Genomic DNA, 25,342 nt, shown 5'->3' with positions numbered 1-25,342 from the left:
CTGGAGCACATGTCGTACGAGGGGCGGCTGAGGGAACTGGGGGGTTGTTTAGTCTGGAGAAGAGGAGGCTGAGGGGAGACCTCATTGCCCTCTACAGCTACCTGAAAGGAGGTTGCAGAGAGCTGGGGATGAGTCTCTTTAACCAAGTGACAAATGACAGGACAAGAGGGAATGGCCTCAAGTTGCACCAGGGAAGGTTTAGACTAGATATTAGGAAGCATTTCTTTACAGAACGGGTAGTCAGGCGTTGGAATGGGCTGCCCAGGGAGGTGGTGGAGTCCCCATCCCTGGAGGTGTTCAAGAGGCGGGTTGACATAGCCCTTAGGGATATGGTGTAGTTGGGAACTGTCAGTGCTAGGTTAACGGTTGGACTAGATGATCTTCAAGGTCCCTTCCAACCTAGATGATTCTGTGATTCTGTGAAGCTGTTCCATTGTTTAAATTAGCCTAAATGACTAAGAATTTTTCTCTTATTTGAAGGTTAATTGTGTTAAATCTTAGCTTCCAACTGGAAAATCTTATTATGACTGTAAACAAGACCTAAAACCCCTATTAGTATGTATCATCCATGCATGAGCACCTGTACAGAACAGACTTGTCATCTCCCAACCTCTCTTTAATAAGCTGAATAAATCATGCACCCAAAATCTTACACACAGTTAAAAAAACCCACTCATCTTCCAAGCCCTAGATATTTTTTTTTGATCCTAAACTGATCTTAGAACTGAACAAAATTATGCAGTCACCATCTTTTCAACTTCGAATGAGATCACATCCCTCCTTCAATCTGATAGGTCTCTTTGCACTGTTGAAGTAACTATCTTCAATGATCACTAGTTCTCCCCCAAATTCCAAAGAAAGCTTTCCATCCTACAGGCACAGCCTGTTCCCACATACTCAGTACTCTGCAATGAGCTGCATCAAACACGTTTTTGTTGGATTTATTGTCAGTTAACCAGGCATTTCAAGTAATTCTCTAAGAGTTACCTTACCTTTCTCTTTCCTCCTCCTTAAATAGTTTTTTAACTGCGAGTCTTACTGGCAAGGTTTTAACAGTACTGTCTCTGTGGGTTGATACAGATACTGAACAGGACTAACTGAAACAGATCCCTGGGGAAACTGACACCAGAAACAGTCTTCACCACTAATGTCTCCCCAATAACTATTATTATCTTTATTACTTTATTACTTATCATTAAATAGGGTTTTAATCCCTCTAATGTATGCTGTGTTTGAGATAAGTATTCTTTTTCTTAAAAATCAGAATTGGTCACTTCGACGAATTCAATTGGTTGAGCCATGTTCAACTACATCAGTATTGCTTTGTACAATCTTGTCAAAATAGACAAGACAGTATTTGTCTGAAAAGATGTATATTACCTTATAGAAAGCCACACTGAATAGATATTAAACCATTTCTTCAGATTCTAATGTTTTTAAAACCTTCCAAAATTATTTTTATCTTGGATCAACATATGGAACATATGGTTCATAGCTCTTTGGGTCATCCTTTTCAATTTTTTCAATAGTGAATTCTGGTGGGCAGTGTTCGAGCCTTCTGCAACTCCTCTAGCTTACAAGAACTGGCTAAAAATTAACATTAATGAATAAAAGAGCTCCTTGCTTTGGCTATTATCTTTCAACATACCTTACCTAGATCTGCTGTTTTTTAAATATTAGTGAGCATCCTCCTTTGTTAAAAATTACATATAAAACCAGGTACAAATACCTCCTGTTACATCATAAGCAAAGCAAGCTGGGGGGTTTTGTTGGTTTTTCTGGTTTGTTATGTTTTATTGGGGTTTTTTTCCCCCCCAAACACACAAATATTTCTAATTTTATATTGGACCTACATCTAGATCTTTTCTCTTTGGATCTAAAAAACCTGACACCTTTTCTGAATCTACATCACTGATATCTCCATGATTAGCATATTTCCTTTCTCACCTGCTTCTTTAAGTTTGCAACTATATTCACTGTCATTTACTTCCTCCTCCTCTTCATCCTTCCTGCCTAATGTGCAGAATGCTTTGTGTTTTATTAACACAGTTTCAGTGACTGTGGAATCATGCCTTTTTGGCCATCCGTATGATTTTGTTGAATACTTCATAGCTTCCATTAACACTTCCCTTTTAAAGATACCTTCCCAGGCATTAAAGAAAAGCCTCCTCTAAAGCTCCATTACTGCCTGATGCCATATTCTGTTTGCACAAAGTAAATACAGACAAATAACAATCACTGGTACCTAGGCAACCGTGGGATTTCAGGTCAGCTATTAACTCTTCTTTATCTGCTAGAACAAGGTCAACTATTGATTTATTCCACAGTGGGTGCAGAACTGCGTGCATTAAAAAATGACCTGTTCCTTCTAGAAGCCTTCTGGAGGTCTTTTTATTGGCATCATGAAATGCCAAGTAAATATTACCTGTTTTAAGCAGCCTATTTTATTTGCCTCCCTATAAGAGCATATACATAAGGAAATGTTTGTTCCATTCCTGAGGATATCTCAGGGACCTGTTAGAAACACGTAATAGGTGAGAGATGGTTTGAAACCTGAGTAACTTGAATTTGTCAGGAGATCCTTACATCTGCAGGTCTCACAAATCGTAAAGGTTTAGAAAGTATTATGTAATATCCATTTAATCACACATGAGACAACACGCTGGAAGTCCACCTCTACTCAAGTCTGGACGAACATTAGTTCTGTGCCCCAGGATTGGGCTGACTTCTAGCATGCTGTTCCATCCTCAGGGGACTACTTTACTCTCTTCCCTACCATCACATTTATTTCTTCCTCCATGGCTTTGCTGTCTACACAATTTCTCTCTTTGCACAGTAGCTTCAGAAAAAATCACTCCAGGCTAGGATTTTGAGTCTCTCAGATATGACATTGAGGAGATGTGGCCTGACACATAGAAGGGAGAAGGAAAAGATGGGGGTTACAAGCTAGCCATAGCTGAAGACTCAGACAACTATGAGTCCCCTGTAGGAGAAAGGGCTGGTTTCAGTGAGACACCCAAGGGAAAGCATCCTGATACTGAAAAAGAAATAGGAGCAAGGAGGATTCAGAGAGAAATGCTCTCCTGCTTGAGGCTCTGAGCATGCTGAGAAACAGCACTGAGACAAAAAGGGAGATGTGCAAGAACCACTGATTATTTCCTTGGCAAAGTAGCTAAGTTCTCTATTACAGGAAAACGGCACTTTTTTTTTGTGCCCCAAAAGATGAATGCTCTTCTGGTAGGCATACCTCTCATCAAACACAGGGCCAAGTGAACTATCAAAAGGTTTTATACAGAATATATCGTTTACCCCAGTTAAAATCACATCACTCTGCTGGAGCTTCAGATGATGTTTAGAGAAAAATAAACAAACAACAAATAACTTGCGAAATATCAGAAACCAACACATAGAGCATATTTCCTCACCACTTCTATGTACAACAAGTGATACCATACGGGCCCAAAAAAGTATAGGAAACCTTAATGCAAACAGTTAGGGTGCATTTTCTACAAGTCACTTCTCAGGACAGCAGTTCATTCAAATTGCCTGGGTCTCCCAATCTGCAAGGCAGAGGCAAGAGTCACCAGGACAGGGGTAGGGATGTTCTTGTCATTTCCACCTCATCCACGTCCCACACACCAGGAGCACAGAGAGGATCAGCATCAAGGTGAACCAGCATGAAAGGGGCCAGTCATCTAGCCAAGCACTGGTCCCAAGGGAAGGGGCAGCAACAACATGGAACAATTTCTCTAAGTGATGCAGCTCCCAGGAGAGGGGAGCAGCAGTAGCACAGAGCAGGATGTGCTAAATACAGATTGTAGCAGGTGGTCCAAGAACTGGCTGTGATTTCAGCAACCAGTTTATCCAAACCGGATGGAACTGCCTACCGCACAGCCCTGCAACAGCAAAAACTAAGCTGAAAAACACAAAAGCAGAACAGGCAACTGAGAAGATCCAGCAATCACAGATTGCCAGAAGGTGAGTTTCACCCTGAAAACAGACGTTGAGAGTGTGACAATCTAATGTATGAACACGGAAGCAAACCCAGGCCTCTTACAACAGAATCACAGAATCATAATTTTGGCTGGGGTTACCTCCAGAGGTCATTTAGTGCAAGCCCTACTCAAAGCAGGTCTAATGAGATCTGGTTAGCCAGGCTGTGTCCAGTCAAGTAAATACCTTCAAGGATGGAGGTTCCACAACCTCTTTGGGCAATATGTTCCACTATTTAACTACCCTCACGGTAAAAAAAAAAAGAAAAAATCAAACACAGTATTTCCCCGATATCTTTTTGAAATTTCCCATGTTCCAGCTTGTGTTTGTTGTCTCTCATCTCATCATTACACACAACAAGAAAGAATCTGACTACATCTTTTCTGTATACTCTGATCAGGTAGTTGCAGACAACAAAAATATTCCCCCCTCTGCCTTCTCTTCTCAAAGGTGAACAGGCCCAGGTCTCAGACTCTGCTCACATGCCATGTTCTCCAGCCCCCTGACCACCTCAGTGGTGCCCACTGGGCTTGATCCAGTATTTCACTTAGATGAGGTGCATTTCTTGCCCTGGAGAGCCCAAACTGGACACAGTATTCCAGACGCAGTCAAACTACTGCTGAAGACAGCGGGGATCACTTCCCTGGGCCTGCTGGCTACACTCACTAATACAGCCCACGATATGGTCAGCCACCTTTGCCGCAAGGGCACGCTGCTGCTTGTGTTCAATGCGTTGTCCATCAGGACCCCCAAATCTTTTATTGCAGAGCACCTTCCTAGACAACTGAGACCCAGCCTGTATTGCTGCAGGGGTTATTCCCTCCCAGATGGAAGGCTTGAAACTTGCTCTAAGTATCTTAAGACTCCCGTCAGCCCATTTCTCCAGCCTGGCCAGGTCCCTTTGAGAAGCAGCCTTGCCCTCCTGCATTTTAATCACTCTTCTCCATTTGGTCTCATCCACAGAATAGCTTCTTATGGACACAAAAAGCTTCAGGAACAAAGAGCAAAGATCTCTCACAATATAAAGCAATTGGGACTCTTGCTGAAAACCATCAGTAAAATTTTTAACATTTCTGAACACTTTGTACTGTCCAAGCTATGAACAGATAAGCCCAATTCTTCTCTCATTTATAGCAGTCTAAGCCTGAAGTCCATGAATTTGACACATTTACATACTCTCCTTGTGAGACAGTATGTCTATGTGCATGCATACACACCCACACAGGTGGCTCAAGAGATGCAACAACTGAAACAGGAACACTGTAAGACTTTGGAGGAGCAGCTGGCTATGCACTTCAGACCAAGGTATACACTCAAAGCCTAAGGTGGTAAGAGGAACCGTAGCTTCGGTCTTTCCTGACTTGAGTCCTCTGCACTGCATCTTAAACAAGCAGCAACATTTAAAGTCTGTTAACTTTATAAATAATAAGAAATATTTCTGAAGACTTTAAAACATGCCCTCAACCAAGGATGTTACTATCATATCAACAAGTCAAGGATTCCTGATGATGACGATGATATATAGATAACTTCACCTGAAGGTTAGGTCATGAAGCATCTAACTCATTTACCTCCATGTCCACACAGAATGAGTCACCACCTATACTCATGTGAACAAACTCTTCCTCAAAAAGCTTATAAAATGAGAATGATGAATAGCACACAAAGATTAGAGAAGACAAACTATTTCATCAAAAGAAACAGAATGCATATCATACACAGTGTAAAATACCATCTGACTTGCACTAGGCTTTTCCACATTCAGTGGCCAGTTCCTTGCAGCAATTTTTCATCACAGAGGTGGATCATGAGGAAAGATATAAATATTTCAACAAGTTTCTAAGCAACTGAAAAACAGTGCTTTGCAAGGGATAGATCAATGTTTAATCCTAGTCTTTACTGGAAAATAAGGTGAAGATTTATTTTGTTTCGTTTTCTTTCCCAAACAAATTGTTACGTTATGCTCAACATCTTGGTATGAATCTAGCAGCTGAGGAAACACTACCAATTGTCCTAGTCCTGCAAATATTGTACAGTGTGCTGACCAAATTGAGAGGAAAGGGCTTTTCCTTCACATGAATACACTAGCATCATGTGTCCCATCTGTGGGGAAGAAGAATCTGCTGTGCCTTAAAAGGTGATGGTAACTTACCCCAAACATCTGCCGAAGGTCGGGATCTCGAAAGCGGAAGGGAATGTTAGACACATGAAGTCGTTTTGGAGTGGATTTGCTCTCGGTATTCTCACTGCTCTGTGTCTGTGATTGCTGTCCATCTGTCTGTGCCCCTCCTTCTGTCTGCTGAAATGAGAAAGAGGAAAGTGTATGCATGAATAGAAAAAACCACACAAATTCCTTTAACGTACTTTGTTGATCTCTTTTTAGGTATTAGTACTACATTTGCAATTGAGGTATCTGAGCACTTGACAATTATTTTGATAAAGCCAGTAATGCTTAACAATTGATCTGTTGTTCTTCCCCTCCCTTTCCATGAGTGAAGAGTAATGAGATCTCGGCCTCCCTCCCCTCAGATCACCTTTTAGCTTAGTACATTTGCCTTTGGTTTTCTTAAATTGCTTCTCTCTTTTTACTTGTTCTTTCTCCGTTCAGCTGCCACCATATGAAAGCTCTAATGAAGAGGCGGATCCTTCATATGCTGAAGCTGGGAGATAGTACCGCCACTCTAATCTCATGTGGCGGGACGTTCATGCAATCATCGAAATCCCACAGCTCTTCACTGGGCCAATACCAGGAATGCATCCCCAGGCAAATGGCATCTGCTCTGTCAAGCTCCCTTCAGAGAAACATTACGCCAAAAGAAGATCTATAATTAAATGGTAATATCCATATATGAACAGCTCATGGATGTCTTTGATTAACTTTTCTCATACATTTAGAAGTCAGCCCAGGGACAGGAAACAGTCATTACCACGGCAGGATTTATAAAAATTTCAAGTGCTACTTTCTGCTACCAATTCCACAGCTAAAACAAGGGAATCTGTTACAGTGTTTCCAAACACTGACTGGTACAGTGAACGCAGGTCAAGGGGTGTGCCAGGCATACTTGTGCACAGATAAAGTACAGCAAGAAGGAAAAGGAGTAAGGGAGACCAGTGTGCCAGAGGAGAGGCCTAATGCCCCCACAGAGATGATGAGCAGGGGAGAGAAAAGGAAGAGAACCTCAGACACTTGTGTTGGGCTTGGACTAAGAAGCAGTAAAATGTGAGCACAGCACTAAATATAAAGGCAAGGACCCTTTCCACAATGGCTTGATGAGAAAATGGGTTTTTTTGTACTTTAGTCAGAAAAATTACCTCAAAAACTCAAGAGCTACAGAACAAAGTAGACTACAATTTCTTTGGTTTTACTGCTCTGCCCCTTTCCAAGGCAAGCATTGACAGACCAAGGTATTCAAAAAGCACCCACCCACCCACTCCATCTCCTGCTGCTTGCCTCAGCCTCCTATGAGTCATGCTTTGACCACCTGTGTGATGCACTTTTACGTGTAATTTCATTTCTTTAAATGCCAACCTGACTACTTCTTTAACCCATCAAGTGAAAAGAAGTTCTACAAGAAGGCAAGGACTGTGTAATTGCTAGACTCACCCTTTTTTAGGCATCTTCAAGAACACACACTATCCTTAAAACTAAAGAGTAGGGGGTTTTTTTATTGTTTTGGGGTCTTTTTTCCCCCATTTTAAATACACAATTTGTGTACCAAAGAGGAAAGAAATCTCAGGGGAGTTGCCCACACTGACTCAACTTGCTCTGCACATCATTCAATATACAACACGTCATGAGTATTTGGAAAGAAACAACTCTTCACAGATGAACTAAACTGGCAGCATTAAGAGAGCTTCTTCTGGACAGAAATGTCTCTTACAGACATGACCTTGAACTTATATATTGGTTATAAAACACTAACAAGTGCAAGCAAACAGTAAGCACTGGGGTCTTGTTATGCTGAACAAAGCAGTGGCAGCTTTCTATTTCGTTTCAGTAGGGCTGTGCAGGCAGCACAAACTACATTTGATCTGATTAATATAAATTAAGCTGTGATAGGAAGAACAGAGATACTGCCCTGCAAGTACCTCTGCTCTCCAGAGCCACGCAAGTCTCTGGAGAAGCCTAACAGGATGAAGCATTTTTATTTGGCTAAGACTCATCCATCCCTCAAACATCAAATTTTCAGGAACAACCTCTGAAACTTCCATTTGATTGTATCTAAAAAGATGCCTTCAAGTTTCTCCTCTTCTCCTATCCCCACTCCTATGACAAAATCCGTCTCCAAACATACACAGAGTGCACCCTAGGGGAAGAATCAATGCAGCTGGCTTACGATTAAATCACACTATGCTTTTTGGTGCTTTTATTTTTATGACTCCATCAGAGTCTTTTGCTCCTCAGGGCACATCTGTCCAAAAAGTACAAGACACAGGGGTAGCCCATCCATCACCATTGCACACAATGCCTGCAAGTGCTCCAAAATAACTCCTCAAAAATCATCAACACTCCTGCTAAAAGGGATCTCTACAAACCATTTGTGGGCTCTGCTACTGCAATTTGCCAAATTCCATCATTTTTATGACTTTGTGTGGAACTGGCAAGTGGGCAAACACCCATGCACACATGTGCATCCTCAAACATGCACACTAGTGCATCTTCTGCAGCGTGAATGAGGAAAGGCACAGATTCTGAACGGTGATGACAAAAATAGTTTAGTCTTTAAATTCACATATAAGTTGCACAGGACTGGATCTGCCGCTTCCACAGGGGAGGAAGCCAGGAGGTCATTCGCACTCCTCTCCCATCCGTTTGTTTGCAGGCAGAGGGCAGAACTCCTTTCTTACCAAGGGTGCAATATATCATGTACAGCGGCCTGCTCAGAAACATTCACAGCTGTTCCTGCATATGGCAGAGTGCTGCCGCCATACAGGAGTCATTTTGCAGCATGTGTGATGTGTACAATAAGACAAAACCTTCAAAGAGGAGAAACAACCGTAGGAACAGGGAATCTCAGTCCACTCTTACCTTTCTGACTACACTGAGAATCCTAGATGCTTTTCAGGCTTTCACATATCCTGTTTTTCAGCAGTAGTTTAACATTAAATACCTTCTCTCTCTGGATGCTGTAGCTCCCTCATTTCTACCATCCATGGCCCTAAGGTAAGATTTGAACTTTCAGCCATTATAACATTATCTCAATACATTTGTCTAGTGCCACACATTCAGCTACAACATAAGTGAAAGAAATAGTCTCGTCAGATCTTGCCTCCCCACCCCCACCCCCCCTTATAGTTACTCCATGTCTTAATTCATTAGGAAGGAGATGAAAGGAAGGACCTGGAGCCAGTTCTTCAGCAGCACATAATGGAGACTGGCAACAGCACTACCCTGACCAAGTCAGATGATAAAAGCCTGCATTTCACCAAGTGCCCACTCCCCACCCTGACTCCCTCCCTACACTGAGTTTCAGCTCCTTCCTTCTAGCATCACATCAACACTTTACAGCAAAGAACCGGCCCTCTCCACTCTGCTGCAGATAGCTGTTCAGCTCAGAAGGGAGCTAATACATGTTGCCTAGGTCTCAATGTCTGTCATCAGGCAACACAGAGACATGCTGCAGCAAAGATCCTGTGTTTAGAAACAGTATTGGATCCACCTTACCTCCTCAGCGATAGGTGTAACATACTTTTGCAGGTGATAATGTCATTCAGGCCTGCACATACAAGCTTTGAGCTCTGCTCAAGGTCACTGAGAAATGCATCAGAGCTCAGGACAACCGCAATATGTGCTTCACTTTTAACTACTTGCTGCCTGTGGCCCTGTGCCAGCTCCTCCCTTGCAGTAAGGAAACCCTAAGTAAGAAGAGGCAGTTGCAAAAAGCAGCATGGATGTATACATGTGCACGTATGTATGTAGAAGGGGAGAAGAACACCTGGCAACACAAAGCTGTTCTGAAAGGTTTGGGGGCAGCTCTGCAACCATCTTCCCACCTCTCGACTAGACTCTCCTGTCCTAAAGCAGCTGATGAACAAGCAATTGCTGAGGATTTCTCCTCAGAAGGAAGGAGGCAGGGGCTCCAGTGCCACCTGAGCTCCAAGCAGATCTCCATCTGCGTGGCGAGACAGAGGGCTACCTCCCTGACAAGCCAGACAAACACCAATGCGACAGGCCAGCACAGACACTATTAATACACAGCACATTCCGTTTCCATCTCCCACTTGCTTCTAGAACTGGAACCGCTTCAGGTCCAAGTTATAGAAAAGCAAAAAACAACCCCCCATCCTCTCCCTCAGGAAGCAGGCAGTCCAAAATGTTGTGAATCATAATGAGGAGGTTAAAAGCCATAAATCACTACAAAGAAAATATTTACAAAATACAAACTGTAACTAATAACTATATTTAAAAAGGGACTTGAGTGGTTTACAAAATCTGGGAGACAGACTGTGCTCACTCCACTGCTTCTAGATCAGTCTCGGATCCCAAAAAAACCCAACACCCCACAAAAAATCTTGTTTGGATCAAGAGCTCAAGGAATTGTGCAGAGACAAGGACTGAAAGCTATGCCTGGCAGAAGGCAACCTTCCCACCGCAAAGGAGAGTGCAGACGATGTGGGAAGATCTCTGCAACTTCTAATGAAGAACCCATCAAAACCACTAGTCACCCACCAATAAACAGATACCCACTGAGCAGGTTTAGTGGAAAAATGAGTGAAGAATTAGGCACTAGATACAAAACCCCTCTCCTGCCCCTAGGACTGCGCTCCTACACATCCAAGAGCAAAGGGCATGGGAACTTCTGATGCTTAAACAACACTTGTTTAGCTAACAGAAAACCGCAGGACTAGTAATCACCTTTCAACAGCAGTAAATATAATTTTAGAATTATATCCATGTACTTGATTTTTCAGAGATGCCAGCAGTGTTACATTAAAAAAAAAATTGGACTACACTACAGACACAATTAACAATGTGTCCAAGTACTCTGTATGCCAAAAACCAGACAAAAAAATTGCTAAGGATGTACCAAATAACTTCTGCTAGGCTTTTAACTATTTTCAATATAGTCAAGATTAATTCAGGGCATCTATTTTCTGATTGTTAGTTACCTGTTTTCAGACATACTGAAGCTTAAGTAATTTTGTTCACTTTCCTCATTAAATAAAGATATACCCCACCTGAAGTAAGAATACAATCCTAGCATAGGAAAGCACATAGGAAATTCTGCTACTTATTCTGCACAATGAAGACATCTCTGATGTGTCAGATAACATTTTCCACGCAGTGATGTTTAAAATTACTTTGTTTTTCTGAGCAGTATTTCATTATGGGATTCTTTAGTGTCCTTCCCCCCTGCGCCCCCAAAGTGGTGAAATGAAGCCCCCTGAAAGGCCTGCTCTGCTGGTCACAATGTCAAACTCTTTGTGAGCCCATTCCTCACAAAACAGGGATGCCCTGACAAGGTGAAGGAGGCAGCAAGACTTCCTGAGCTAGTGGTCAGCCCTGGACCACTCCGTGGACAGCGGCAGAACAGCCACCACAAAGTGACAGACTAAGGTCCATCCTGCCCACTGTCTTCTTTCTGACAGCGGCCAAATCTGTGGCATCTTTGGAAGGATGTGAGAACAGGGCATACGTTCAGTGACTTCTCTCGAGCACAGCCTCCAGCAAACTGAGCCAGCTGATGTCTCAACTTCCAAAACACCCTATGGACAAAAGTTTCAATGCTAAATTCTTCATTCTATGAAAAAAAAACAAGAAACAAAACCCTGTTTTTTTCATACATGGCACACAATTATTTCCTGTGTGCATCCTAATAAGCGAAAATGGGAAAGTTCCCCATTTTATTTCCCATACCATGCAATACTCTTATGTACTTGTTATATGCCTTCATTCCTGTCAGCTCTTTTTGTAAGTAAAGATTTCATTTCTTCTCATAAAGAACCTGCTACATCCCTTTCATCATCACTATTATCCTTCCCTGTACCACTTCCAGATCTGCTATAACCTGAGAGATATGCAGAATTACCACAGCTATATACTCTAACATAATGATATCTGCCAATTTATTTTCTATTTCTTTCAAAATAATTTTTAAATCTGCCTCACTAGACACAAGTCTACAAGTTCTGACAATAATCTGTCTCATACTCAAAATAAAAAAATAATCTGCCTCATACTCAAAGCAAATTCCTGATGTTAAATGTCAGAGTTTGCTGCCTCAAGACAGAAATTTCCAAGCTGAGGTGGCCAAACAACTGGCAGCTAGCAACTCATTTGAAGCTAGTCCTTCCCTGTGTCTACCTGCTCAGCAGTATCAGAAGACAAGTGAGGATACTCATTAAACATATTCTTCACCTGAAATACCTCACATGAGCAATTGCTTTAATTACTAAAGTGATGAAAAATAATTACAGAGGAAAATTCTGCAATCTCAGACTAGGCAAGAAATACCCAAGGGAGAGTCATCATTATAACATCATCCATGTGTTACAGAAGTCAGCCACCAGCTCCCTTCTTTCCAAACCCTTGCTAGATGTATATGGCACAGCCTGATGACCAAGCAGCTTCCTCATCTTGCTTCTGAACGCAACACATAGGGGTCCCCCACCACAGATGTGTCTCCTTTAACAAATCAGAAAGTCAACATCCCTTTATGGTATAGCAGACGAATTAAAGATATTTCAATATGGCACATCAAGAAGCCAAGAGACACGATGCTCTGTAATTAAATAATGCTTTATATTGGTTCATGACAACCTAACACCAAGGTGACAGCACCTGCCATTTTCATGCAAAGTAATTTACATAAACTTATTCCTCTACTTCTATACCTCCAGCTGCATTCCATAATTTATACAGACACACAAATTCTTCCCTCTGACATTAACAAGAGAAACGAGTTGAATAATCAGCTCACAGTATTAAGTGCATTGCATTTACTATCAAGCAACCTTTTTTAGTTCAGGGGATGATTAATCTTCCCTCCACAGTAGAGTACCAGGAGATGCAGAGAGCTGACAATTGCTCTCAGCTTCTGGCCATGCACTCTATACGCTCACCTTGCAACAACAGCATTTTCTGGATCCCTCCAAGAGCTGCTCTAATTCATTAACCCAGCAAAAGAATTGGACAGCTTTCTGCCAGGTCAGTGAATTAAAGCGGCTCACGTAAGGAATGCCAGAGCCAGTAAACAGGAGTGGGAGTTTGCGCTTAGAGCCAGATCTCTCCTTTCTGGCAGCAGTGAATCTTTAGATCACCTCAGCTGCCAGAGGTACTGAAAGCCTAATTAGCATCTCCACTTGCAGCTATCTGTGCTGGGTGTCTCCATTAGGGATAAGCGCACTAATGTAAACTAAGAGGGGGGGAAGAGGGGAGAAACCAGGCGACCCAGTACCACAGGAAGTGAAATGCAGAGTGTCAACGGTTTAAGAGACTGGCTGCAACAGGCAGACCAAGTAGGCCAAATATGGTCTGGTACCTCAGTCTATTTTTAATCTGGGTCTTTCAGCTGTGCTTTGGGACAGTATCAAGAGAAAGGACAGATGCTTGGAGATGAAGACCAGGAGACCCACGTGCCAAGCAAGAAACAAAGCCCCACAGATGAGGCTTGATCCTAAAATAAAAAAAGATTCCAAAATATTAAGCTGTTTGTATTACACCACCTATTGTGCCAATTTCTTTTCCATGTCCCTGCTCTGAGAGCTTTGAATGCTTTCCACTACACTCAGACCTCCAGAACAAAGCTCGTCCTTAGCTGATGACACTATCAGTCATGTCCCATTGCTCAGAGCTCTTAGACTACACAGGAAGGCATAGACTTTGACTCTCAAAGTTTACTTTACTTAAGTTCACTGCTGATGCTTGATCTCAGGCTTCCAGACCACTGTCTATTAACTCAGACACCACCACTAATCTCAGATCATTTAATCTGACTTGCCTGCCAAACTCTGCCAAGTTTCTATGAAAAGGTGCTCCCACAGTGTGTTAGGGACTCTGTTATAAACCCCATTACGTTGCTGCATAACATCTTTCCAACCAGATGAAACTCACCTTTCCATGAGGGACCTTTAAGCCACCCCATATTCTCTCTTACTTTTGCAATTATCCTAAAGGCTACCAGCCTGAAAAGCAGGAAAGCCCCACCACCTGAGCACACCTTTTGCTATCTCACTCTGTCCTGCCAAGTGGACCAAGCACAGGCCTTGTTCTTAAAAGCAAAGAGAGACCTTATCTGTCTGGGTGAAGGAATTTCTGAATCATCCCATGGGAGCACAGGCTTCAAGTCAGCAGCTAAAAAATCCACCAGCTGTTCGGTCTGGGGTATCACCTTCACGCACATGACAGCAGTTGTGCTTGTCAGTTGCAATATTGGGAGGGAAAGATCATACATCACCCGCAACGACTTTTTGCTCTATTAAAGTTAGCACTGTTGTTTGAGCAAGACAACAAAATGGTGAAAGGAAAAGATGCCTTAAAGTACAGCAGTCTAGTCCACATGGACTGAACATGTATGTCAAACAAGTAATAACCAGCGTATGTTATGGACAAGATTCTTGACATTAGCTGTAGATATTCAAGTGAAATAACTAACCCGCTCTGGTGTATTTTAATAGCACACTTTATCTTGAGTAACTACTGAGCCTTCTTCCTTCCCCTAGTTCCTACATCAATCATCAGTGTACTGAGAAGGAGAAAAGTTACAAGCAACTACATCCCAAGGCAGCCCACAGATTCAAAATAACTTCATACAGGAGTCCTGGACAGAAAGATAAAGGGAATCAGAAGATCCAGGACCCTGTGCATGTGAAAGGCCCTTGGCTGCATGAGGCACCTTCCCCCTCCCCCTGGATTTCTTCAAGTGCCACCATCTGGGATCCTCTGGGTTTGATCAGTCCAGCCATAGCAGCAGCATCGCATTCATCTGTGCCCCTACCCTTTCCTGGCTAGCTATGGTCTGCGAGACCAACTCTGCATGCTCAGCTCGCACATATTTAACCCACATCAAATGGTCAGACCAGACATGCCCACCTGTTTCCAATAGCCAGTACAAGCTTTATGTGCTATTCAGCCTGTTTCTTGGATAACCCCTGGCAGTCAGGCTCCCTCTGCAGCCTCCTGGCAACACTGCTGCCTCCCAGCAGTTTCCCAGCAACGCTCCCTCCCCCACAGATGGGCTCCCAGTCCCTCCTTGCAGGCTAGCCAGCCTCCCCACACGCTGTGGGCTCCTCAGAGCCGGAATTAGTTGATGAAACACAGAGCTTGGCCCTGCAGCACCACGGAGATGGCTCCTAATATGGAAGAGGAGCAGGAGGGCTGGCAAGAGCTTACATCCAAGGTCAAGGCTCAGATCATTTCCACTAAAAAGAAACGCTCTTAAGCTCTGGGCAAGGATGGGAACAGCAAAAGTACATGGGGAAAGCCACTGCCCTATTTTATGCCCCATTTCCAGCTTTCCCATCCAACCGGCAGTGCTCGAGATAGCTGTATGCTGGAGATGGGCAGCCCAGACCTTACAGGTTGGAACAACATCGGACAATCTGGTACTAAAATGATGATTTTTATTTCTGCACACTGCACCAGCTCTAAGTTTTATTTCCAGCATGATCTCTTCTCATCTACATTTGTGCTTGCTGAGTAAGGCACCTGAAGTTCATTTCATGCACTGTGCGCAGTTCATACTCTTGTTGTTCTTCAAGATGCTGAAGTTGCGGTGTTCCCAGGATGAACTCAAAGATATCAAAGTCGTAACCAGCGGTGTCAGCCATGCAGCCACTGCCCACTGCAGAAGAAGCAGAGGCACATGCCGGGAACCATGCCCTCTCAAGCTGGCACTATCAGTTCTTCCAATCATTGGCACTGAATTCACTCAGTACTTACTGGGGGAAAAGAATAACCTCTATGAGCCAAACACTCAACTACAAGTAAAACTGAAAGCATTAACAAATTAAGTCCACCCCTGAGCACCAAAGGCTCTCACCATAAGACTCTTTATTAGGAAGTTAAGTCTGAACAAGTGGCTTAAGGGATGGATAAGGCTTTTCCTGGATAATCTGTCAGCATGTTGCCTGGTGCCAGTTCCAGGCCATGGGAAGAAGAAAGCAAAAAAATACAAGGTGAAAATCTTTGTCTGGCAAATGGATGCCCAGTAGCTGAGAGGTCCTCTCCTATCTTTACCCCCTGAAGCTCCCTGTAATCTCCAAAAAGTCAAAGAATAGTATTTTTCTGGTCTGCTCGCTTCCTGAAAACAAAACCACATTAGGATTACACCTACAATGTATGGGCGATCCTTCATACAGTCAACCTTCCAGAATTTGCCTCCAACACATTCATTTCAACTGTTTGCCAATTAACACAAGGTAATTAACACTTTTGTAAAGAACTATCTTCGGACAATGCCATGATGGCAAAAACACCATGATGTCAAGTACTACTGCTCTTTGTAGACACCTGTTTATGAGGGGAACACTCACAAGGGGAAAGACAGGAACCTAGTAATGGAAGGTCAGAAGCTCTGTTTTGTTTGTAATTTTCGCCTTTCCAGGTCTATCGCTGATTTGCTGCATACTCTTAAGAAACAGTCAGCAATCCAATCAACAGCTGCTCTTTCCCAAAGCATGGTGCTGCTCTGCTGGCTCTGCACCCTTCTGCACTTACTGCAAGAGATCCATTCTGCGTGCTGGCCGTGTTCGTGCTCTGCTCTCCATGCGGCTGCGTGCTTCCGTAGAGCGTCAGATTGTGCTCGCTGGTCTGGCCTGCATAGTCCTGAGTGTGTGGCACCCCATACTCTGTGGGAATCCCATTCTGTGGGGGTGGCGGAAATGGGATTGTGGTGAATGGCTGCACCATTGCATCAGGAGTTGCTGCTGGCTCCTGGTTACCCTGAAGAGAGGGAAAAGGAGAAAACAGCTTTATACTACAGAAGATGAATCAAAACATCAGCCTGAGAAATGATATGCACACACACACACCATGTTTCATGTGACTACCCCAGCCACAGCCACCACAATATTGCACAGTCTTCTATTATCTTCTCTGTCAAAAAGAGCATGCATCACTCCTCTGAGCCATGACACTGTTTTCTTAGTCTTTTTGGGGCAACTTTCTCACTACCAGGTGGCATACAGAGAAGAAATTATGGGGCTTGCAAATTGCAAACCCCTGTAATCTCACACAAGGCTTTACGCACAGTAAGGCATTATTTTGGAAGGGGGAACAGGCACTGAAACGGAGAATGAAACACAGACAGAAGAACAGGGTTTTTTAATATGCCTAGAAGTATCATATCTGGGTCCATCTCCTCTAGGCTGGCCCTCACGGCTCTGCTCACAAGCAAGCACATCATGTGGTTCAGAGTACACTCCTCTCTGTTGTGTTACAGTGAGAGAAAATAAGTACTCATTTTAAAACTGTCTGTGCAGCAGCCCCCTCCTTTGCTCTGGCAGCGCTGAGTACTGAGCACGGATGCTCAAGTATCAGTCACTGGAATATCCCATTTGCTTTGTGCTGACTGTGCTGAAGACACCAAAAAGCTGTTGGGATCCGCATTGAGAACACAAGCCTGGAGCACGTTCACTCCCCCCCCAGTCCTGAGCATCACTACCGTCACACAAGGGATTAATCACCCACTCCTCCCTCAGTTTAGGGTATCCCACAGAAACCTCTACACTAGGACAGTGGACTTTTTAGCAGTTTTTAGCACTGCCTGAGATGTAGTTGACACCAACCAGATGACTCAGACTGCTGACCATGCACAAGATGTCCCTGAAAGACAGCAGAAAACCTACCCCACCATGCCTGAAATCCATCCGAAGCAATCACAAAAGCATGCAGCCCTGCAGGGATCTTGCCAGTGGGGGAGCAGGCAGCTGCATTCAGTCACCTGGGGTGAAGAACAGCCTTGACATTGAAACCCAACCCTGGGAAGCCCAGGCTGCTGCACTGCTCCTACTGCTTCCACTGCAGCAGCAGAAAAAAATCCACAGAAAAGATTTATGATAGGAGGGCTGTTTGATTTATGTGTGTGTCAACAGACTAATCCTGATTTTAAATTCTGGCTGCTGTTCCAGCCCTGGGTCCTCCCCCACAAAGCCCAAAGGTGCTCAAGCCTATTCTGACACCAGCATGCTTAAATCAAGGGAGTAAAAGAGAAGCAGACCTTATTCTGCAGATAGGAAAGGCAGAGTAGGAATTACCAAGCAGCCTTTCAGCAGAGAGCATGCAGGGGCTGACAGACCTCCAGTGAAGCCGGACAAACCTTTCAGTCCCTTTATCAGCCTACCTGCAGCTTTCCCTTCCGGGCAAAGGAAACAATGATAAACGCGGCACACCTCTAGCCAGCACTGGGTCATTCAGACACTGGCTGAATCCCAAATTTGCTCTGACATTAGTCTATCTGGTCTGCCTCCCCTGGGGGCCACGTGGCCATGTGTTCCCACAGCTGGGGAGAAGGAGAGGGAAGGGCATTCAATACCACTTAGGAGAGCTGAGCTGCAGCCTTGGCCTCCACTGGGCGGCTTCATTAACTAAAGTCCAGCTGCCGCAAAGCCTTGCTGTCTGCAGAAACACAAAACTCCACAGCCTTACCTGAGAAAGAAAAATTCAGGCAAGTACGCCATCCACGGCCAGTGCTCAGTTCCTTGCACGCACTCCCCCAACCCACTGCAACCTGTGTTGTAAACTAGCAGCTCTGCAGAGGTTTTTCACATAGTGAGCACATTTTCTGAAAGCAGGACAGGGGTTCGCCCCCCGCCCCCGCCAAAGGCAGGCTCCCCTGCCATTCTCGGCTTCAAAGCAAGGAGCTTCTGACTCAAGCTAAACCATGATCAAGATCTGCAGGGAAAACTTTATTACAAACAGGAAGGAGGAGAGGCTAAACAATGGCTATCCCGCTGCAAACCAGGTATTAGCAACCCCATCACTCACCTACTCAAACTATTTATCCCCTGTCATGACCGTTCCACTCCATCTGTCTCCTTTTCAAGCTCTTTCGCTTACAGTATTTCATTATATCCAATTGTGTGTTTCCATACAGTCCATGCTGTCTGCACATTCCTCATGTTTAAAATAGAGCTAAATATGAGACTGATTTCTTTTTTAAGTTTCAAAAATCAGTAGGGTAACCCCACGAAAGATGCAGTAACAGAAACGATTTCCAATGTTCTTAGAACAAGCTAGGTTTACAAGCCCGTAGTACTCCAGATAGGAGGAAGAGAATGCTAATTAGCCACAAACAAAACCCATTCTGCTGTCCTCTCAACAGTGCAGGGCTGCTCCCCAAAGGACATATTCCAGCATTTTGCTTAATCTCACTCTTAGACTACTTAAAATGCCAGCCCATAAACCTTATGTAGTCTTATTTTCAATGTTTTTACTCCTCAGTTAATACTGTTTCTTCCAGTTTAAATGCATTTCAACCTTTTAAATATTTTCTCTCCCTTCTTCAATTATCTACAACGGTTTGAAGGATGAAAAATGCTCTCTTCTGTTGCTTGTGGCATTTTGGTAATACATATTTATTGAACTTAATCACATCTCACAAGACAAAAGATCCTGGTAACTTTACTTATTACTTCTCTCTGACGTTCTTAGGATTTTCAAATAAGGGATTTCTGGTGCAGAATGAAGTGCTTTTAATACCATTGTTACTCTCCCCCCAATCGCACCAACATGCAAAAATCGTATCTTTTATTACAAATTTATCCTTAATTTAACGTCTCAGGTTATCTGTAGATCTATCACCACTATGCTTGTCCAGGTTTCATCATCTCATGGCGTATCTGTACCTCAAATTATTTTTCTCTTGATATGATTATATACATGTTTCCCATGTGAATTTTTTTTTGGTAACTTTAATTTCCTTTGATGCTTTAGAATTACTCTTTTTTCTGTTTCCACTAGTGTGTACGGAAAAGGACTCCCAATGAGATCTCTACAGGTTTCACAGCATACTGATATGCTCCAAACCCAGAGGAGATTCTACCTCTTCTGTTATTCTACCAAATTTCAACATTTACACAACACTTCATATTTTCAAGAATTAACACAGAAAAAAAATCCCATTTATCTTCAAACATAGAACCTGATCTCCTTTTCCCTACTTGTAACCCAGCAGGGAAAATTCTGCAGGCAGAGGCACTGCTTTTCCAACTTCTCAGGAGGTACAAAGAACATGGAGAAGCCCTGAAGGTCCGTATGTAGGAGAGACTCAACTAAAAGTATTTTGTCTATCCAATCTTGACAACATACCTCCCTGAATTGCCAGTCCTGCCTGTTTTAGCTCCTGAAATTCTCTTAAACATAGACTCAAATGCAACAATAGACTGAGATGGTTATGTCCAAGAGTAGTCACCATCCCCAAACACGCACAAGGATGCCATCACAGGAGTCAGAAAGCCTGGCTGCAGCTCCCCACAAAAACTATTGCTGTCTTCAACTTGTGTCATGGCATGAAACAAATGTTAACTAATGTTCAGGAACAGAGACACACTTCTCTCAGCCACAATACAGGGTGGCTGGCAGTCTCCAGGAGAGGAGCTTGAGAGGCACTGGGCTGCAGAAATAATTTTGGCAGTTCCAGGTTAACTGATTTCCTCCATGAGTTTATGCTGCCATGCACTGACCATACTATCTGCCATCCCATGCTCACCAAACTGGGAAAGGCTTTTCAGTGCAACTGGAACTCAGGGTAATTAACATATCCCCCCTAAAAAAAGGAAAAAAACTTAGTACAATATATGGTAACTTATAGTTCAAAGAAAACCAGCAATTCCTATGTTTTCTATTCATGCTGCTGCTCTGCTCCCACAGAAATCACTCATCCAGATCAGGTAGGAATTCAAAGCAGCTCCCCTTTTGCAAAATGTTGACATCTGATTCATCAGCACCCAAGCCCTCAGGGCACAAGAGGGATATGGGATACCCATCTGGACTTCCCTTTCGGGCCCCTATTCTCAGTCCTACAAAAGCCCAGTCATGTCCTTACAGGTGTCAACTTCCTTAAGTGAGGGTTTGGCCTACACAGCTCAGTACAAACCTGTCCCACATTTTGTTTAAAAAACAAGTTAGCTAAAACACTGAAAAATCCCTAACGGGGACACAGATTTAACTTAATTAACAAACCTTCTAGCTCCAAGCTAAGCAGAGGAACAGTAAGTAACTGCACGCAGAGGTACCTTGCAAAAGGGTGGGAGCTGAGGACGATGTCTCAATGAGAAGCAATGTGGTTCAGCAAATGCGACATCGGATGAATTCTTTCAGCAGACAGCAGGTGGTGATCCAAGATCACAGCACTTGAGCACCAAGAGCGAACACCAGAAACACATACAAAGGCCTCTTACTTCCATAAACCTGTCAAAGATCAGTCTATTTTGTGAAGTGCTGGTTTTGTTTTGCTCATTTTAGAAATGGGTATAATTATAGGGATGTGAAAGGAGCCTCATAGCAATGCAGCTCCAGATCCCTTCTGTATTGGTACATTATAATATGCATAGATATTAAAGCATAACCAACCAAATAAAAATTATAATCCTGGTAAAGCCAAACCGGTACAATTTCTATATAGACATTTCCATGCAAACTGCCACAAGGTGAACGGTCGGTGCCGTCCATAACCCTGCTGCGAGTCATAAGCATCAGAGAAAGGTGCAGAGAAATGCTACAGTATGTAAACATCAAATAATCTCTTAAATTTGCCTTTCAACTCTAGTAACCTCCAAATTATTGGGACAGATGTGAGTATATGGCTATTAGTGGAACGGGGTTTCTAATAGGTATGCTTTCACTGAACTCATTTATGAAACCTTGAAGCAACTGAGTTGCAGCTAATGGAGGCAATTAACCTGTTTGTGAAGATCAGTGTGTTCCAGGCTACAACTGTTTGCTCTCTGCACTAACCTAAACCCTTTTGTAAGCAGCAAAAATGTTTGTAGCTTGGATCTGAAGAGCCTGGCATGACCATTCAACCTGGAGCCGCTGTCTGCCCTCAGCTTCCACATGAAAGGGATCCTTGTGAGCGAGGGAGATACAGGGACTGGCGCTGTCCCTCCTCCAACCCAGGTCACAGCCTCCTGTCAGGGAGGCAAACGTGACACACAGCTCCAGCAGAAGACACCAAGCCCTGCTCCCCAGCTGTATGCAGACGAGAGAGAAAGGGCCTACCACACAACACTGCTGCCCAGGAGCAAGAGAATAATAAGGAACATGGGCTGGGTTTCCCCCCCTGCCCCTTCTCTCAGCTGAACATAAATTAAGGTTACTGTAGCAGGCTCCCCTTCCCATACCCTTCCAACACAGCCTCCCCCTCCCAGGGCTCCTCCGGCAGGAGCCCCAGTGGGACTTGAGCTCTTGGCCAGGGTTCCAGAGGGTCTCTGGCTGGAGCTGCTGCTGTCCTACCTCCAGCTGTGCACTTCTGCCATCTCTCTCCTGCCAGCCACAGCACTCCATCCACCCTCCACTGAGCAATTTCAGCACATATCCCAAGAAAAAAACCGTCAGGTTAGTTTTGTTCCCAGTTAAGAATGCTGAAATGGCTTGGCACAGAGCTGGAGGAGAACCAGAGCCAGAAAGGAGAGGGGGGTGGAGAAGCTGGGGAGGGAAGGGCCATGAGCACCAGCACTTGGATGAGCTTAGGCTGCCGGGAGCCAGTCTCCAGCATGCATTAACCCTCTCCCCAGGCAATCCCACAATTTGTCCAATGATAACAAACATATCAGCAAGAAATTACTTCACAAATGGAAATGGATACAAAGCAGCATGAGGGATGCTCCAAGACCCACCAGGAACTCAAGCATTATCCCTTCCAGAAAACCACGGGCTGGGGAATTACACCAGAGATAAACCCCAACCTACACTGGTAGTTCTCACACCACGTGGAACCTAAGCCTTGATTTCAAAAACTGTGCTTTTGCTCTTTAGGGTCATGAAGATACTCAAACATGAGGCAAAGTGATGTACAGGATGAAATGATGGCTTTCCAACCCCCCAGTCATGCCAAAAGAGCGACTTGGCCATGTGAACCCTGCAGGTGCCCTCAAACATCATACAAGCTTTTTTTATGAAAATGCAGTAATAACACTTTCTCCGTCACAGCCATTTCATTAGGGATTAGTTTCTGAATGGGAAGAGTGGGTAAAATGCCTATGGAAAGGAAGTTTGTAGGTGAAAAGGATATATGCAAAGGATATAACCATCTTGTATTCTTCATCTTTGTACAAACCTGTTCCTGAATTCAGAGGGGTACGTGACCCTAACTCGACACCCACAGTCCACACTACAAAGGCATTTCTGTTACTCCAGAGAGCAAGACTGGCATGGCTGGCTGGCTGGCGACCCAGACTGATAAAATCACTCTTTTTCTTGATGGGGGTTGATCATAAAAGAACCTTGAAGAGGAACACAGTAATAAGAGCTTTGTATTTCATCTGCACGTCTGGAGCTTGATCTTCATTTGATCTATAACATATTGGGGTAACAGAAGAGGATGCTGGATTTTGACTCTACCACCACGGGCAAAAAAGCAATTCCTCCTGAATCCTCCCAAAAGCAGTGCTCTACCTATAGGTAATTTTGCAGAAGTTTGGTGGAGTTTTATGCTAGTTTTGTTAAAACAGAGGAAAGTTTATATGTATGAATCCTTTTCTTAATTTAAATTGGATATAAGCATTTTAAGTGATGCTTTTTGCATTAGGTTAACTTAAGCCTAAATAAGCTAACCTTCCACCAGAAAAAAAAAGGAAAGAAAGAAAAAGATGACTGCATTCAAGCTTGCACCTAGCTAACCATTTAAAGGCATGTTTTCTTCATCTTCCTGATGCAAGCCTGCACTAGATTATCTAATCTTGCCCCTCCTTCTTCTAGATATATAAAAAGCAAGGGAAGAACAAGTTATCTTCCAATATACACTGTATCATTCCAGGCCACCAAAAACTGTTCTGTGAAGTGAAACAGCTGGCCTTTTTCTTTTTTTAAAATGCATTTAAGAACTTTATGGAGAAGAAGTTCAAGCCCCTCTTTTGTAGGAAAGGATGAAAGAAAATCATAGTCTTATCTGACTCTTATACACAGGAAGCACTTACTCATCTCCCATGCTGTCATTATTTCCATAATGGTCAACTTTTGCTCTACCCCAATGCACAAACGGAGACTCTCGGTGCTGAATGCATACATGCTTAATTAAGAAGCCCCTGGGCAACCTGCAAAGAGGCTTCCCGTTGGATACAGCCAAAGCTTTAGAGTTACACAACACTAATAAGGCCCAGAGCCACATCTACTTACCAGCCTGAAACATACCTTCCAGATTTTAAAAAAGCACTGTTTTTCTGCTCTTGAAATTTACTTTATTCCCCATTCCAAAAAAAGAAAATGGTTAAATGTTACTGGCACAAAGGCGTCCCAACAAACTCTTTCAATCAATTCACACTCTCTGGGGTTGATTAGAAAGAGAGACTTGTGCTTCAAGAGACTACATTGAGGTCTCAACATCTGTTTCCATTCCATATTAGGAATGAAACTACCTCCGAGAATTATCGGGGAGGAAGGGGTGAGGGTGTGGAACAAAGGAAAAAGTCACCAGGATAGATACATCCTCAGCAGGAAAGCCATCAAGTAAGAGAAAGGTTCAGGCTCAATTTTTTGTTCCAGATCAGTCCTTTAGCACCTACCCTGGCTGTGTTCCTCCCACCTCTGCAATATTCCAAGTGAATATTTTCCACTTCATATTCATAGTCAAACGTTCTTGGGGAAAAAAAATTTCCATAAGACGACTAGCTTTCAACAAATCAGTGTGAAAATAGTCTCAGAATACTATGAATCTAGTCATACGTTAATCAGCAGGCACCCAGAGCGGTAGAAGCATCTCCCACACAATTGAGATTACTGTCAGGCAAAGAGGGTTAAGTTTCTTCTTTTGGCCCAGAATTCAAATGAATCATAGCTAAGAAAACAATGTGCTGCAGATGTGTCATGTATGTTTAAATCCAAGCTAACTGCAGTTAGCTTTTCAGCGGATTAGCAAACTGATCACACTCACAGTTGCGTGACTGTGGATCCTCATGCAAGGAGGCAGCAGGAACCAGAGACCAGTGGTGGGGAAGGAGTGTAGTAACTGCTCTTTCAGGAGTCGTCCATGGTTGCATCAGAGCACCTGGACGCTCATGTGCACGACTAAAATGGCACAGGGGACCTGCCTGTGTTGGTTTTCTGCCTTACTCCTGACCAGCGGTTCCTGGTTGCTCAGTAAAAGGTCTGCAGAACATGGAAATATAACAGGGAAGAAAATGCCACCTGGTCCCATGATAACTCTTGACCAGGCTGTCAGGGTAGCGTCACAGCTACTGTCACCTCAGCTAA

The 25,342-nt window shown here is 43.5% G+C and overlaps 1 protein-coding gene across 16 annotated transcripts in view; it reads right to left on the bottom strand.

The window, feature by feature from the left end:
* Window positions 1-25,342, bottom strand: part of RBFOX2 (RNA binding fox-1 homolog 2) — a 176,420-nt gene that overhangs the window by 47,401 nt on the left and 103,677 nt on the right. For all 16 annotated transcript variants that reach the window (XR_012629263.1, XR_012629265.1, XR_012629264.1 and 13 more), the window contains 2 exons: window positions 16,652-16,876; window positions 6,146-6,292 (listed from right to left, as the gene is read on the bottom strand). Coding sequence is in view for 13 of the 16 variants with exons in the window: in XM_074871282.1 (XP_074727383.1) it covers window positions 6,146-6,292; window positions 16,652-16,876 (372 nt within the window). In the remaining 3 variants the exon portion in view is untranslated. The remainder of the gene's footprint in view (window positions 1-6,145; window positions 6,293-16,651; window positions 16,877-25,342) is intronic.

The sequence above is a fragment of the Strix uralensis genome, chromosome 5 (genome assembly GCF_047716275.1).
Source record: "Strix uralensis isolate ZFMK-TIS-50842 chromosome 5, bStrUra1, whole genome shotgun sequence".
NCBI classification, from domain to species: Eukaryota; Metazoa; Chordata; class Aves; order Strigiformes; family Strigidae; genus Strix; species Strix uralensis.
Note: the sequence above shows the minus strand (reverse complement) of the source record. Positions and strands in the feature narration are given on the sequence as shown.